The sequence below is a fragment of the Filicampus tigris genome, chromosome 12 (genome assembly GCF_054856515.1).
Source record: "Filicampus tigris isolate MCC_2025a chromosome 12, RoL_Ftig_1.0, whole genome shotgun sequence".
NCBI lineage: Eukaryota > Metazoa > Chordata > Actinopteri > Syngnathiformes > Syngnathidae > Filicampus > Filicampus tigris.
The window spans coordinates 21,030,467-21,046,301 of record NC_141228.1 but is presented as its reverse complement, the minus strand read 5'-3'; the positions used below and the strand labels follow the sequence as shown (position 1 = coordinate 21,046,301).

The following is a 15,835-nucleotide window of genomic DNA, read 5'->3' as shown; positions in this document are numbered from 1 at the left end:
TAAATCTTTATCACTCTCCCAAGCAGTTGCTGAATGGAGCTTTTGTTGATGCTACGTTCCAGTGCAGCCGTCTGGATGGAGCAACGCCTGCTCAAGGAGTCCGTTTTTTTTTTTCCATCACTGGCGGTAATAGCAGGCCTTTGTCGAGAGCAGATTCTGTTTCAAGAAACTGGCCGTGGGTATCATAAATGATACTTTTACAATTGGGGAATTTAATTATATGCTGACAAAAACTGCAAAACGCAGACCGTCAAACTCTAGGCCTCACGTCTGTCTGAATGATGAAAAAAAGTGCGTCGTTACTTCTGCGACACTCTGAGCATCGTGACCACGATTCATTATTACTAATGTTTTTTTTTTTTTTTGCCATTTCAGTAGTTTAAATAGCACAGTGACGCTCTAAAAATCGTTAAAAGGGAAAGTGGCATGTCTATCTGGACTTGACCTTGACCGCACAAGAGTGCTGAGTGCCCGTTTCTAAAGTCCCCCCACCATGCCCATTTACAGATGAAACACAGTGGAGCGTGCTTGTGGCTAGACACTCAGCAGAGTATCAGACAACCCGTAACCACTGCACTAAATTTGGGGCATCACGGATTGTGTCGTCACTTCAATTGTGGACTCACTTGCCCGCTGATGCAAGCTCACCAGTTTTGTTTGTTTGTTTGTGTGATACGTTGCAATCATCTGTCAGGTGCAATACCTTAACGCCGCTCTCCCTCCTTGCCAGTAGCCCGGCTGTGAAACCTGAGTCGGGGGGGAGCCAAATTTAGCCCCCCTACTACACACACGCACACACACACACACACGCATACACACAGTCAGCGAGCAGCCCCAGCCGGGGACCGCAGAGGCACATCGGACCCGAACCCGAGAGGTGGTCCGGCTAAGCTCCCGTACGTACCATTAAGGACAGGGACGATTCTTTCTTTTTGGGCTCATGCTCGAGGTGAAACTGGAAGGACAAAGCACAAGAAAAAAAGCAAGTTTGGACAAGAAGCTCTCTTGAAGGTGAGTGTGTGTTTTATTGGAGTTATTAATATTTAATATTTTGATCAGCTATTTAGGATTAATGGAAACAATGGCTACTCATGATATAGTATTGATGCAGATGTGGATACTATAGTGTTTTTTTAAAACAAGCTGTAGTACTGCAGTTTACTACGATTATTTTAATAAGAGATTAATCTATCGATTTATTTTGTCGATTAATCAATGAACTGGATAAAAAAAATACATCGTTTTTTTGTTGATCATTGTTTTGCAGAGTACAAGCGTATGTGTTATTTTGATTCAACACAAATAATCAGTCTGCTTTCATGGAGGATTACAAACATGATATTTACTGCTGAGAAGTTGAACTTCAGAGCATTTGGAGAAATGTTATTTTTAAAAAGTATGTAAATGATTAATCTCTTAAATTTGTTTTGATCATTTGTTCATCGATTAGTTGTCAATTGTTGTATGTCTTATTTAATCCCTCTAACTGTTCCCCAGGCTAAATGTTGAAGAATACACATTTTTTTCCCTATTATATCACATAATTGTGCCCTGATTAGGGTTGCAAAACTCCTGGAATTTTCAAAGCTGGATGCTTTCCATAGGATTTTATGGGACTAAGTCAGGAATATAAAAAAATGAAAGTTGGCTCTTCAAGCTAGTGTAATGCCCTCGTGTGTGAGCAATTAAGACTTATTTTGAATGGATGTCTGCTTATGACAAAACTAAATATTTAGATTTATCTTTGTATATACTTTCCCAATAAATTGTGACAAATACCCACAGAAAATTTGAAATATTTTCAAAGTGTCTGGCTTAATTTCCTATAGAAATTGACCAGTATTTCCATCCCATTTAAAATACCCTAAATGGGATAGATAGATAGATGGATAAATTAAAGCTAGCTATCTATCTTGCTAGCTAGCTTTAATCTATCTATCTATCTATCTATCTAGCTAGCCAGGCAGATAGCTAGCTAGCTAGATAGCTAGATAGATAGATAGATACTTCACCGGCGACCCAGCAGGCTTCATGTGGTGTCGTGTGAAAGTTTCCACATTCATATTTAATACTGTCCTCCATCTTGGCATGCTGCATTTAAGGGCTATTGCATTCTGGCTTCATAAACATGAAACACTCTTCACTTTTCACGGGATGTTCAAGGACCACCCCGCCCCCTTCCCTCGGCTTGGCCCATCATCCTGCGCGGGCGTCATGGTGCCTGCAGCACGGCCCCGGCGTGTTTAAAAATAACAGCAGCTGCTCCTCGGGACGCCATGAGGCACCCGAGCACATAGCGATACGTACACGGTTGTTTCGTAACACCCGACGTGTTCAAACAGTTGACAGAAAGCTCCAAGAAATATATATAGGCCATGTTTTAAGTAACATCTTTGTGTATAAATAAGATGCTATATGTGTTGGAGCGGTAAAATCCTTTCAGACAGGTCAGGGTCAGCAAGGTCTAAACACAATCAGAAGCGCTGACCTACTGTACATTTACAACCTACATTTTAATATTTGTTCCATGAAATTGGATAAAATGATTCCCACTCTACTTCAGAATTGGGAGCACTGTCTGGCCCATTTAACTTCAACATCAAGTACATTCGCAATGTGACTGCTTCTTTTACCGATTCGATTTCAACTTTGGAGCATCTTTTGTATGCCTACACATTCCTAAATGTTTGAGCCACAAAAAATATCTGCTTAATATCTGCTCCGGCGTCTTGAATAAATCCCACTGGGTTGCCATGGGGCTTTCCACGCTGCGATGAGAGGCACTAGCCAGTAGCTAGCTAACAAACATCTGAGGCTACTTTGAGCCGGCGGACAGGCGGCGGGCTCATCTGCGTCGTCACCTCCTCGCTTGGGAATCTAAATAACGGCACCGAGCTGCTCTGTAAATTGTGGCAACAAGGGAAGATGTATTTTTGGGATGTAGGCATAGCTAGCTAGCTAACTCCATGCGGTAGTGGTAGAATCTTCAGAATGCCAATGTTGGCTATCGTGACTTTGCAGATGACCAAACCAAAACTGGGGTCATTGTTTTTGGCAATAAAGAAAAGAGGGCTGCAGTTAATAAACACTTGGAGTCATTGTTTCTAAAAAACCAAAGACCAAGTCAAGATCTGACTTTCAGTAGTCATATCAAATCAAGGGTTACATGCGCCAAGCAGACCGGGAGATGCTCATCCATGCTTTTATCTCCTTGATTATCGCAACGATCTTCTTACTGGATTGAGTCAGAAGAGCATCAATTCTAACAGGTTTGATGTTTTGCAGGATGCAGGACGGGAGTTGGAACCAGCCACTCCCCCCAATCTCTGTGCTGCTCAAGGACTCTGCGGAAGGTATTGCCGCCGCTGCCCTAGAGGGGGATGCCGCACTCCGCGCTGAGCTGGACACTGGCGACGGGGACTTCGCCGACCTCACCGCCTTCCTGAGCGCCGAGGAGATCAACCGCAGCCTGGACCTGGCCTGGGAGGCTTTCGAGGAAACGGCGGAGAATCAGTGTCGGGAGCCCCAAGAACCCCCCAGTGAAGTTGTCCAGGAAAGCAAAGCCTCCAGCACGGATGACACCGCCCCCAGTCTTAGTCAGACCGATGCGTCCTCACCTCAGAAGGCGGGCCGCCTCAAGCCGGTCCCGCCGGTCTACAAGCAGGATAAACCTCGACTGCTCCACGAGGGCTTGGAGCTAAACGACCGCGCGTCTTCGGCCTCGGAGTTCTGCAGCCGCGCCGCTACCTTCATCGAGGAGCTGTCATCCATCTTTAAAGGTTCCTCTCACTTGGAGCAAGGGGGAGAGGGGGAGTCGTCCTCCCCGGACAGCGGATATCTGTCACCCGGGAACCAGCGGCCGGGACCTCGGGGGGCCCCGGCCGCGCCCGTCGCCTCCTGCCAGACGGAGCAGACGCATCAAGCGGGACCTCCGGAGGGGGCGCCGGCCGCTCCCGAGCGCCAACACGCTGTGGGGGCGCCGGCCGCATCGGGCCCCCCGTCGCCGCCGTGCTTCGTACAGAAGCTGAAGAGTCAGGAGGTGGCGGAGGGCAGCCCCATTCGTCTGGAATGCAGAGTCAGTGGAAACCCACTGCCACTCGTCAGGTAGACCAGTTCATCACCTTTTTTTTTGCTGAGATTTGTGATACAGGGGTTAACTGTGAGTTCACTATTTGGCAAGCGGTTCAATGTAGATTCACCATTTGGCAACTAGCAAATTGTTCGGTTCAAGGTGGGTTCACTATTTGGCAATTAGTAAAGACGTTCAGTTAAATGTGAGTTTAGTTCAATGTGAGTTCATTATTTGGCAAGGGCTAGTTTGATTTTGTGTGTGAGTGTTCGGGCGTGAGCTGTAGCCAACATCAACCTTGTGTTTTTATGTTTTACGGTTCCCTTGGTGTTGAGTGAATGCCTAAAAAGGCAACAAAGAAAAAAGTGCAATGGCACTAAATTAAGTTAAATGTGGGTTTGGCAGGTAACTGACTGCACTATTTGGCAAGCAATTAATTTGGTTTCACTGTTTGGCGTGAAGCAAAGCAATACTCTTAATTGCAGGTTCATTATTTAGCAGAAAGCAAAGCAGTACATGCAATTGTGCATTCACTGTTTTGCAAGCAGTTGAATGCGGATTCATTTTTTGAGAAGAAGCAATGCTTGTTTTTTGTTATTATTAATGTTTACTGTGGGTTCCGTATTTGTCACGCAATAAAATGTGGCTTCACTATTTGGCTCGAGGCAATGTGGTATAGTTAAATGTGTGCTTCACTATTTGTCAAGCAGATGACCGTGGGTCCACTATTTGGCAAGAACCAAAGAAGTACAGTTAAATGCGTGCTTCACTATTTGGCAAGCAGTCCGATGTGAGTTTACTGTTTGGCAAGAGGCAAAGCAGTACAGTTGACTGTGGGTTCCCTATTTGGCAAAAAATAAAGCAATAAAAGTAAATGTGTGTTCACTACTTGCCAAAAAAAAAAAATCCAACTTGTACAGTGGAATGTGGATTCATTATTTGGCAAGCAGTTTAATGTGTATTCACCTTTTTGGCAAGTGGCAACGCAGTACAGTTCAATGTGGGTTCACTATTTAGCAAGAAACAAGTACACTTAAACGTGACTATTAAGGTGCACCTAATGTTATGGTACGTAAGTCACAATTTAGTGACATCAGAATGTGTTTGCAGACGCTCTTCAGACCGGCCAAAGGAGTGTTCAGATATCAGTGACACAGTCCAGACTGAACGCTGCGCTGTCCAATCAGCGATAAGGCCGAGCCAGAAAGTGCTCGTGTCCACGGGCTCGCTCAACTTTCACTTTCTCTATGAACACGGTACAGTACTGTCAGTACCGGATCCAGTTGATGCAGGGACTCGACTAATTTATGTCTGGATGTTATTCCATTTGAGAGGACACACACACACTCACCTACACATACATATCCCCCCCCCAACCAGCACCCCACCACCCTGCCTTAGTTATTCACAGCATGCTAAAAATACACTGCGCTCTTGTTTCCAGACATGTCAGCACTACCACACACACACACACACACACACCCACATTCACACACACACAGACACACACACACACATTAAAATTGCGCAATCCTTTTCCATGTTCCTCACACTTTGAGTGTTCTTGAATGCAACCTGCGGCTGGTGGGCCTTATATGGCATCCCCATAGGAAGTAGCGTGCAAAAAAATCTGATAACAAAACTTGGAAGATTTTGTTTTAGTTTTAACCCATTTTTTCCCCCCATATGATCAGAAGTATCGGACATGAAATATGTGACCTGATTTTGTAGTATTTTGATTTTCTTTAGCCTCATGCTAGAAAACTATACATCTATCCAACTATAGAAAAGAACAGCTCGTGATCCAATGCATACCACATCATGTCCATCAGCTATCTCTCTATCTGGAAAGGAACGCAAAGCATATCACATCATACAGTATGCCCAATATCCATCTATATATGGAAAGGTACATCTCATGATCCAAAGCATACCACATCTTATGCCCAACTGCTATCTATGGAAATGAAAACGTCACGGTAGCTGCTCCCCAAGATGTTTTATCTCTCCCCTAATTCTTCTCAGACAATCATGTGGAATACATTTGTGACTAAAGCTTCATGACTTGGAAAACATGTCTTTTACAGTCGTGGTCCAAAGCATACGACATCATATGTCCTACTATCCATGGAAAGGAAATGCTCCTATCTATCTATCTATCTATCTATCTATCTATCTATCTATCTATCTATCTATCTATCTATCTATCTATCTATCTATCTATCTATCTATCTATCTATCTATCTATCTATCTATCTATCTATCTATCTATCTATCTATCTATCTATCTATCTATCTATCTATCTATCTATCTATCTATCTATCTATCTATCTATCTTTGGAAAGGAAGAACTCATCTGTCAATCCATCTATTGAACTGCACGTCTATATAATGACCGCTAGGGGGCAACAAAGTACTGTGAGCCATCTACTAGCATGTGCAGAGTTTTCTTGGGATAAAAGACATCTTCAGAGTGGTTTTATCTCACTTTTCTTCTTTGAGAGGACACAGAACTAATATATAATCATTATATATTTGCATCGGCTCATTTCCTCATGACCTGAGCGAGATGTTACTTCAATTAGTAGTATTTACCAAATGATAGTAATGATGTTGCCTGTATTGCTGCGTGTTCCGCCCAAATGAACGAGTGGATCGCAGCTTTGAAAGAGACACTTCGGACTCCCGGGTGTGGCCTTCAATCCTGTCGGCCACAGTTTGTCTCCCTATGTTAGAGTCAAATTAAATGCCTTCAATAAAATGTAGGAGAGCTGAATAAGCTCAAGGGCGATCTATTTTCTTGTGAGGGGGAACAACCACCAAACAGCAAAAGCAGCGTTAACGGCGGCTTTTCAAAGGAACAAGAAATAGTCCCCCAACCGCAATCCATACCAAATGACTTTTCAGTCATTAGTCAGTCACAAAATGAAGTCAGGCATTGATGTAATAATGTACAGAAATCAGTCTATGATTGGATACATTTTCCGCCCTCCTCCGAGAATCCTGCGTTGTTACAGCTGAGCTAGGTGAAATGCTTTCCTATTGTGTAATGACATCTACATCATTGGCGTTCATATGAGGAATTGGCGTCCCTTTGTCATTTTCTATTGATTGTGAAATGCAAGATTTGTGTTTTTGAAGTTTCCCCTTTGCCTCCTTAATTCGGTAACGTTTACACAACATGGCCAAAACCGCTCCTCATTCATTCAAATGTATTTTATTTCCAACCGCAGCGAACAAACTCGCGTTCCGCTCGGCAACGCCATTGGTGTGAACTTTTCTGTGAAGGCAGGCCTTCAAAATAAAAACCGCAGCGCTGCGCACGTCTTCAAATCAATTAAGGTGACTGAAGTCACTAATTTCATTGTTGAACCGTACATTCGACTAGTTGACTAGTCTGTTCAGTGTGTGTCGTCTTCTCTCCGGTTGTTTGATGACTCATTTGCCAGCTCTTGAATGCGCTGCCGAGCAGACAGAAAATCCAGTTTGCTCAATTATAGTGCACTCGGGTTGCTATTTTCCTCGCGTCTGATGCTCTTCCGCGCCCTCATTACGCCAAATGAAAATGCAAACACAACACAGGAGAAGAGGCGAGGGGCGAAAGGGGGGGGGGGGGCATTGTCATCTCCGCCTTGTGTCCACTGACTCCCATTGAAGCGAGGATGACCTTTTGAACGCGCGCTTCCGTCAAATGCCACTAGCGTTAGATCCCAAAACGATGCTGCGCTTCAGTGGCTTTAATTAGGTCAGAAAAAAAACATTTATTCACCGGCAGTGTATGGATGACTCGGTTTTTTTTTTTTCTTCTCGTACCCACATTTGCTTTCACGCAGACGAGAGCCATGTGTTGTTACTGTACGAGCAGATGGCCTCAAGCACTGAGAAGTGGAGCAGCCGAATGAAGTCATAGCAGGTGACCGACTGCTGACTCATGACGCATCCCCTTTGTAATGCTGACTCTTTTAACGACCCCCCCCCGCCCCCCCCAGCACCCTGGCTTCACTTGAACTCCTCCTCATGTCTACAAGAGGAAACACAAAGAATTTGTTGCTTTCAAAAAAAGGAAATCAGAGCAAACCCTGATGTCATTTTCCCTTTGGTGTCCAAGTGGGTGAGTGCTTCCATGCTTCACTCCAAATCTAAGACGGTTATGGATTTTTTTTTTTTTTTTTTTTTACGCCGATGCTGATTCAGATATTTGGCAGAAAACAATTCAGATAATTGATTAATTGACCGATTATTCCACAAATATATATAATGAGTAAAATAACTCTTTTTTTGGTCCCTTATCGCATACAACAACAAACAATTACAGGCAGAACGTTCGATCGCTTTTTTTTTTGTTATTGTATCATTATTTAGAACTTTTCTAACTAAGGAATAACACATTCGCAGAACAAGGAACACCGTTTGATTGTTTTACAATAGTTTGTCCTTTAGTATTTGTTTAACTTTACAACAGAGAGGACTTTTCAAGTACAAATGTATAGGCCATACATATATGCAGTACATAAGCAACACAATGACAGAAGTTACATGATTTTACACATGACATCCTTTCACATTTCTTAATAATCCACACTATGAATATAAACCTTAATAAGACGTATATACTTTTAGATTTTGCGTCGTAATGGGCATATGAGAGGATGGAGAAGGATGCAATTCACACAGGCAGATTCTTTTCCTTCCTGCTCATACCTACTGACCAGCGTTTACTGTTGCATGAGAAAGTAAGATTATATCTGCGTTTAATCAGCACACTCTGTCTGACTACTCTTATTTTGAAAAGGCCTAATATGGCTTTATGTTAGGAATTGCAGTCATTTGAATGTACAGTGAGTTTTAATTTCTTCCGAGACCACACTCGCAACTCAGAAGAGTCCCCGTTGAGATGAATGGAAATGCCATTAATCCGTTAATCCAGTCTGCAGAGATTGAGGACTGGGAGTCATGTGACTTGGACTCCAGTCGACTCAAGTTGCTGATTTTATGACTTGGCAAAAATGACAAGATTGAGCTGACTTTGATTTGGCATTTATGATGCTTTTCTCAGAAAAGTTATTTGTGTGTGTGTGTGTGTGTGTGTGTGTGTGTGTGTGTATTGCACACTGTAACCCACTCGGCTATACTACGAGACAAGAACTGAGGCCGCCATATTTGATGTGGCACACAAATCGTTTGGGGAAACAGATTGGCACCAAAAACAACATTATTATGTAGTTCCTATTAATACGACGATTACGGTAGACATTTACTCCCATATATAGGATCACATGTCAGTATTTATCGCCACAGTGTCTGTTTTAAATACACCTGTAGCTGTAAACCGACGCGTTCTCGAGGACCACTTGAGTAGCCTGCAGTAATTGCCTGACTTTTGTCAGTTCGCACAAGTGGAGAATCTGCCGAGATTTGGCGAGTGGACGCGAGCCTGCCGCTTTGACGTATTGTTTGCGTCTCACCGTCGCGGTAACTGATGTGCGTAAAGATATCGGCAGTCCAAAAAAACTTCGGATGCTCACCCGTCGCTATTTCTCGCCGGCATGTTAACAGCAGTCGTGACGGTGGAATCCGTTCCGTCTTATAGACTCGAGTGGCGTCTCACCCAAGGTCGCCTGGAGACAGGGTGTGAAGTTTCACCCAACAAGGTGAGACTTCTCCTAACCCCCCCACCACTTGAGGTTCTTATTGCATACGTTCCCAGAATACCCACTAATCCGTTGCTTGATTCTCGCCTATGTTAGGGTTCGCCTCTGTAAGGGCAACCGGCCTGGACGGCATGAGGCAAACGTTGTTGTTTCTTGTGATTTCTGCCAATCAATTGCGTTGTTTTGGTGTTGTTTGAAGCGATTGATTTCGGAAAGGATTCACATTTCTAGAAGGAATTTAACACCCATCTCTTGAAACACAGCAATATAGTTCAATTCAGTCCACCTGGATGCAACATCAGTGACAGAAATAGCATGACATCATAGCAGCGTGACAACCAAGTTATTCTTAATGTTTACAATTATACATAAAAAAAAAAAAAACAAATCTCACGGCACACAGCCAAACTAAAGTGTCACTCAAAATATTGATGTGTTCCAGACCCAAATAGGTGAAAATCTGCAATGTAACGAGACCACGTAAAAAAAACCATTCCTTTTTTAAAGTTTTACCCCATTCTCACATTTCCAAGAAAATGAGAGCTTTTTATTTTTCACCCCCAGTGGAAGACACATAAAACAAGAGAATTAAACATTTTTTTTATTTTAAAAAAACCTGCATGTTTAATCAAAGCATATTCTAACTAAAGTCCACTATCTTAATGCTAACATGTAATGCGAAACGCCTCAGATGGGCTAACGGAAATTAGCATGGGTCAGGGGTGTCAAACTAATTCTGTGATTTATCTCGCCGGGTTGTTATGATTGTGAAAATAATCATATACAGTAAATATATAATCACTTAATCATAACATGTACAGTCTACTGTGCACAATTATATATAGCAGCCAAATATTTCATTATACAGTGCAAATTTTGTTCGATTTATGTTAAGAATATCGATATATTGTATAAATGAGTTATTTTACGCATATTTACGCCACACTTGCTTGGTAGAATTTTGTGAAGTTTTATTTTGGAGTAAGCCTAACCTATAAGACCAAAACCTTTCTGTATAATACATCCGTTATTGTTTATTTTGACTTCAGATTCATTTATTTATTGCGTTTGTTAAAAAAAATACATGGGATGAGGACCTAGAAATCGCAATCACAATATGAAGGGGGAAAAAAAATCGTAATTAGATTATGGTCCAAATGGTTCAGATCTAGTTTAAAAAGTAGGGAGGGGTAGAACTGTGGGAAAAAAGATTAAAAAAAAAAACGTTCTAAAAAAGCTGCATAACAATCCGATTGTGGCCATCACAGTGACACGAAACGCTTTGAGGCCGAGCCTCGTAAACTTGAAAGCAGCCTTTGCCGTGTGAGCGCTAATTGTGACTGCGTGACGACAAAATATAATGAGAAGCAAGTCTGAGCCTATAAAGTGTCCACCAACCACTTGCTGGGTGGAACAACAATGGAAGCCACATGACAGCTGACGGTCGAGGCGGAGGAGGTCGAGGAAATCTGGGGAACGTGGCCAACGCGACATCTTCGCTTTTGTACTTTTGAGTCATCGCGGACTCGTCTTGGCTCCACATCTGCTCGCCCTCACCTGTTCCGTGTCTTTACGTCCATTCGGCTTACAGTAATGGGCCCTTTGATGGCTTATTTGTTTCTTTTCCTGGATACGCCGGGAGGCAGCGTTTGATGTGGAGCTGCATTCACTTTGTCTTTTGTGTCTCAACATCTTTAGAACAGCAGTAAAAAATGAAAATAAAAATGCTGCGCCTGAGCATGTTTTATGAGCGGGATGAGACAGGAGTGCAGTTGTGTGAGCGCTCTACATTGACAATTCAAGTTGTGTTAAATGCGGAAAAAAAAAAAAGTGTAATACAATTTTTATTGAAATAGTCTTTCCAGGAAAGAACCAGAAAATGTCTTTTTTCTTTAAAACAGCCAAGTCTGAAATTTTCACTTTCCTAAAATGAAGACAAATATTGATTTGCCACTTCCCAATAAAGACTCGGTTGATGTTGCACCTTCCTAAAAAGAAGACAAGCTATTGATGATGCGCTTTCTCAAAACAAGAGGTTATACTAAATATTGTATATATTCTAAATAGTAAATATTCTTATAATATACATGGTTACTTTTTAAAGGGGAAGTCAACCCAAACATGGTTTTTTTTTCAAGAATATGTTCTATGCAAGCCCACTAGTTGAAACAAGGCATTCTGATGAATCTCCGGGGGCGGCCATTTTTTGTCACTTCTGTCGACTGAAAATGACATCACGACTGCTCGGGGCTCAGTTAACGACCAATCACGGCTCAGCTTCAGTAAACAGGCCAGCCGTGATTGGTCGATACCTGAGCCCTGAGCAGTGGTGATGTCATCTTCTTGAAAAAAATAAAGAGCCTTTCTTTTACTGGAGAATTTGTTTATTTATTATTATCCATTTGATGCTTCACATTTGGCTCTGGGACTGTCCCCAATGCGAACCGAACCGTGACATTAAAAACCAAGGTACAGTGCATTTTAGTGTTGTACTCACGACAAGAATTGCACCGCTCGCAGTGGGAACCAAACGTGACTGTCGCAACCACCCGGTTAAGATGGAAAACACAAGTTGAGACGTTTGTAACAAGTTGGCGCTTCCTCCAAACGATCGTCTGTAAAGAACTCCCATCATCACTGTGACCGCAATCCAATCCCCCCGCGGTCCCTTTAATGACGCTTTCCCAGGACGTTTAGCATGCGGACGCTTCCAGCCAGCTGCAGCCGCTCAGTGTCAAGAAGATCGACGAGCGCGGTCACGCAAACCGTCCGAAAGTCGTACAAATTGATTGCGTTCGCCGGAGCGGAGTGGCAAGTTTGAGCATTCCTGCTGCTTCGCGGAAGCCCGCCGTGGCCAACTGTTGATCCCGGGAATCGGGAACCGCTCCTAAAACATTTCTAAAATGGACTCCGAGACAGCGGGCCTATCGGGCGTCATCTGGTTGCCTAGTTACTTGGGACGGTTTAGTCCTTCAAATACGGACAAGTTGTAAAAAGCAGAATACACAAAATAAAGTCCTGAGTGTGAGTGTGTGTATTCAAACAATACAATGACCTTCACCGCACGTCTTATTTTTAGCACCTTAAACTACGACGCCGATGAAATGTGGGTCCTCCCAGTAACAAGTTCCACAAATAATCCCGCTCTGGGGGGTCTCCCCTTGAGCGAAATAGAAGTCCCCACACTTGGGTGTGAATGGATGTAATCCTCTGCAGACAGAACGAGAGCGAGAGAGCAGCACGCTAACCACCACAAGAATTTTCTGTGTGCTGACTGAGGAGAATTCACTTTTAGATCACTTTTGGGATCGCTCCCTGGTCTCGTGTTGGTTGAGAAAGTACGTTTGAGAGTGTGTGTTGGGGTGAGTCGGAGTGTGTGTGTGTAAGCCTACGTGAAGGCCCCTGCGAGTGTGTGTGTGTGTGTGTGTGTGGGTGTGTGCGCAGAAGCAGCAAGGCCGCCGCCATCTGTCCGGCGGGTGCCAGGTGCCGCCCTGCCAAAGTGGTCTTTTTAGATTGTGCCTGATCCTGGGAGCTATTTCCGTGGCGTCCTTAAGAGGACTGCCTTCTTGTGGCCTGTGGGATTTGACAAATTTGCAGGACAGGCGCTGGGTGTGTTTATGTCATCTCGTACCTTTCACATTCAATTGTCTTGCTCTATCAAAGCTCTAGACAAACGTTTTGCACTGGTGCGCCCGACTTTTTTTTTCTTTGGCGCGCCCAAATTTTTTTTACAGAGTCACCAATGACTTCCTTCAGCACCCCTCGAAAGGCTGGTTGCATTCGTGCAACCTCTTCTTTTTATTTTTGCTGTACCATTCAGAAATTAGGTCGCCTGGACACCCAAATTGGTCATAGTCTATAGCTGCGTTTAAGTATTGCGTAATTTAACTCGATCACTGCCATTGACGTATTTATTAGTCTTTTCACAGTCCGGTGTCTCAGTGACCCTTGGAGTTTAGTTGTCTGGTGCTGTATGCCCCTCACAGGGTCCCCCCAGGTGAGGGACCAGATAAAGAAAGACCCTGATGATGAATGGTACCAGTCCTTTCGAGAGGGGTTGGACGTCCTTCTACTCTGGAGTTGCTCACAGAGAGGTGCCAAGCAGGTGTGGCTCAGTGACTGTACTTTGGGGTTCACCCTGGTGGATGGGATGGTAGCCTCCCTCCACCTTCGGGAGGGAGGGGGGAGAGGGGGTGGGGGGGTGACGTGCCCTGACTGTCCCACTCCCGCCCTACTCACCCAGGCAGTCCGGGCATGTGTCACTCTCATTGTGTTTGTGATTGTGTGTGCGGTTGCAAGGCTGTAAATTTGACTAAAAGTAGAAGGAGCAGCACTGCGCCTCAGGTAAGGCTCATTTCAGCAGAAGACTTGACATTTATGAGTATTTAGTTTGACATATTGATCATGTAGCGGTAGCTTTAATTCAATGTAGTCATCAAGTGAAGGAATGATTGAGTAGCTATGTTGGAGTTTTGGAGGTAAACAGGAAGGCCCGTTTCCAAGTTTAAATGCAGAGATTTGTGGGTTCACTTGTTGAATGTCAGGGTAATTTTTGTGTGTGTCGGGGTGTTTGTTTGTGTGTGTGTGTGTGTGTGTGCGCGATGGTGCCTGGTGACATGAGTGTGCGCATATGTAGTTCAGCTGCTGCATATGTCTGTCACTATTTTAGTGGTGTGTGCATCTCACGCTCACAAGTACGCGCATGCAGACACATACAGTTTGATACACACACACACACACTGTCTAATACTGTATTTTTGTAGATTTCTTTTTCTCTAAAATGATGGTATTTTTGTCTTATGTTTTAATATTTTTTCCAATGCATTTGTCCTATATTTTTGTCATCTATTTATCAGTTTTGTATTGTTTTCAAATTATTTTTATATTTTTCCTTTAATGTGTTTATTTTCTAATAGTTTTGTCTGTTATGTTTATATATTGCTTTCCATTTTTGTCTGTTTTTGTAAATTTTCACATGCATATTTTTACATAATTTAGTATTTTTTTCAAATGTATAATTCTAATTAATATTTTTTTTTCATATTTTTCATCTAATGTGTTTATATCTTCTAATAATTCAATATATATTTTTTCTATTATATTAATATTTTGGTCTAATATTGTTTCATTTTTTTTGAAAACATAATGAACTTTTTTTTTCTCTTTTTTTGGTGTTTTTGCTAAATAATTTAGCACTATTATTTTTATATAATTTCCCAGTGTTTTTGTCCAACATTTGTGTATATTTTTCTTTCTAAAATTTGTGTAGCTTTCAGCTTATATTTTTGTTATTTTTGTTATTTTTTTGTCAATTATTTTTTGTATTTTTCTGTTTGTTTGTTTTTTTGTTTTTTTCAACTGTTTTGTCTTGTTAAATTGTAGCCAAGTGTACCTGATATTTTGACGTTTGACATTTAATTTTCAGCCTAGTTATCCGTATTCATTCATTTTGCCAGATTGCGAGCATTCATTGTTCAGTCCTTGAATTTCTCCCATGAATAATGCTTGAATCTTTAGGCGTTAGCCGCCAATTCCGATTTAGCGCCCTTCTATCCGCTGCATACGCAACCCAGCTCGTCATCCCGCAGCTGTCCGCCGAGTCCGGAATATTCCGCCTGACCTCCGAAACCCTCGCTGCATGCGTCCCGTCTGTCATGAAACATCCTCCTCTGTTTTACTGCGCTGCATTCCTGCATTTATCATCTCCGCGTTTGTCTCACTGACGCACAAGTTGTGATTGTCCCTATTGGAATAATTACAGACAGTGCTGAAAAATCTGTGAAGTTACTTTCAAGTTGATGATCTTAGCATGTTAGCTGAAGATCAGAAACACAAATGTTGCTTTCTTTGTTGGTATTTCACCAGCTTTCGGAAAACAAATGACAGTTTGGTTTGATCTGTTGTGACAGGATTGCTTCATTTGAGTCCATCTGTTTGGGCCGTTTGATGAAGACAATTACTGAATGAAGACGTTAGCTTATCACGTTAGCTGCCATTTGCTTGTTCCATGTGACCAAAAGGCGCCAGAGCTGGATTTGACCAGCTTTTTGTATACAAAGGACTTTGATCTAGATGATCACTTTGTGCTGTTTGACAAAAAGAAGCACAGAGTAG

General features: G+C 42.7%; 1 protein-coding gene across 2 annotated transcripts in view; it reads left to right on the top strand.

Moving 5' to 3' along the window:
* Positions 1-361: 361 nt before the first annotated feature.
* Positions 362-15,835, top strand: part of palld (palladin, cytoskeletal associated protein) — a 44,043-nt gene continuing 28,569 nt past the window's right edge. Inside the window, exons 1-2 of one of the 2 annotated variants that reach the window (XM_086047782.1) lie at positions 362-1,011; positions 3,286-4,104. In XM_086047782.1, coding sequence (XP_085903908.1) covers positions 3,287-4,104 — 818 coding nt within the window. In that variant the 5' untranslated portion in view covers positions 362-1,011; position 3,286. Of the gene's footprint in view, positions 1,012-3,198; positions 4,105-15,835 lie in introns of those variants that run through there. The other variant, XM_086047781.1, reaches the window with a different exon arrangement.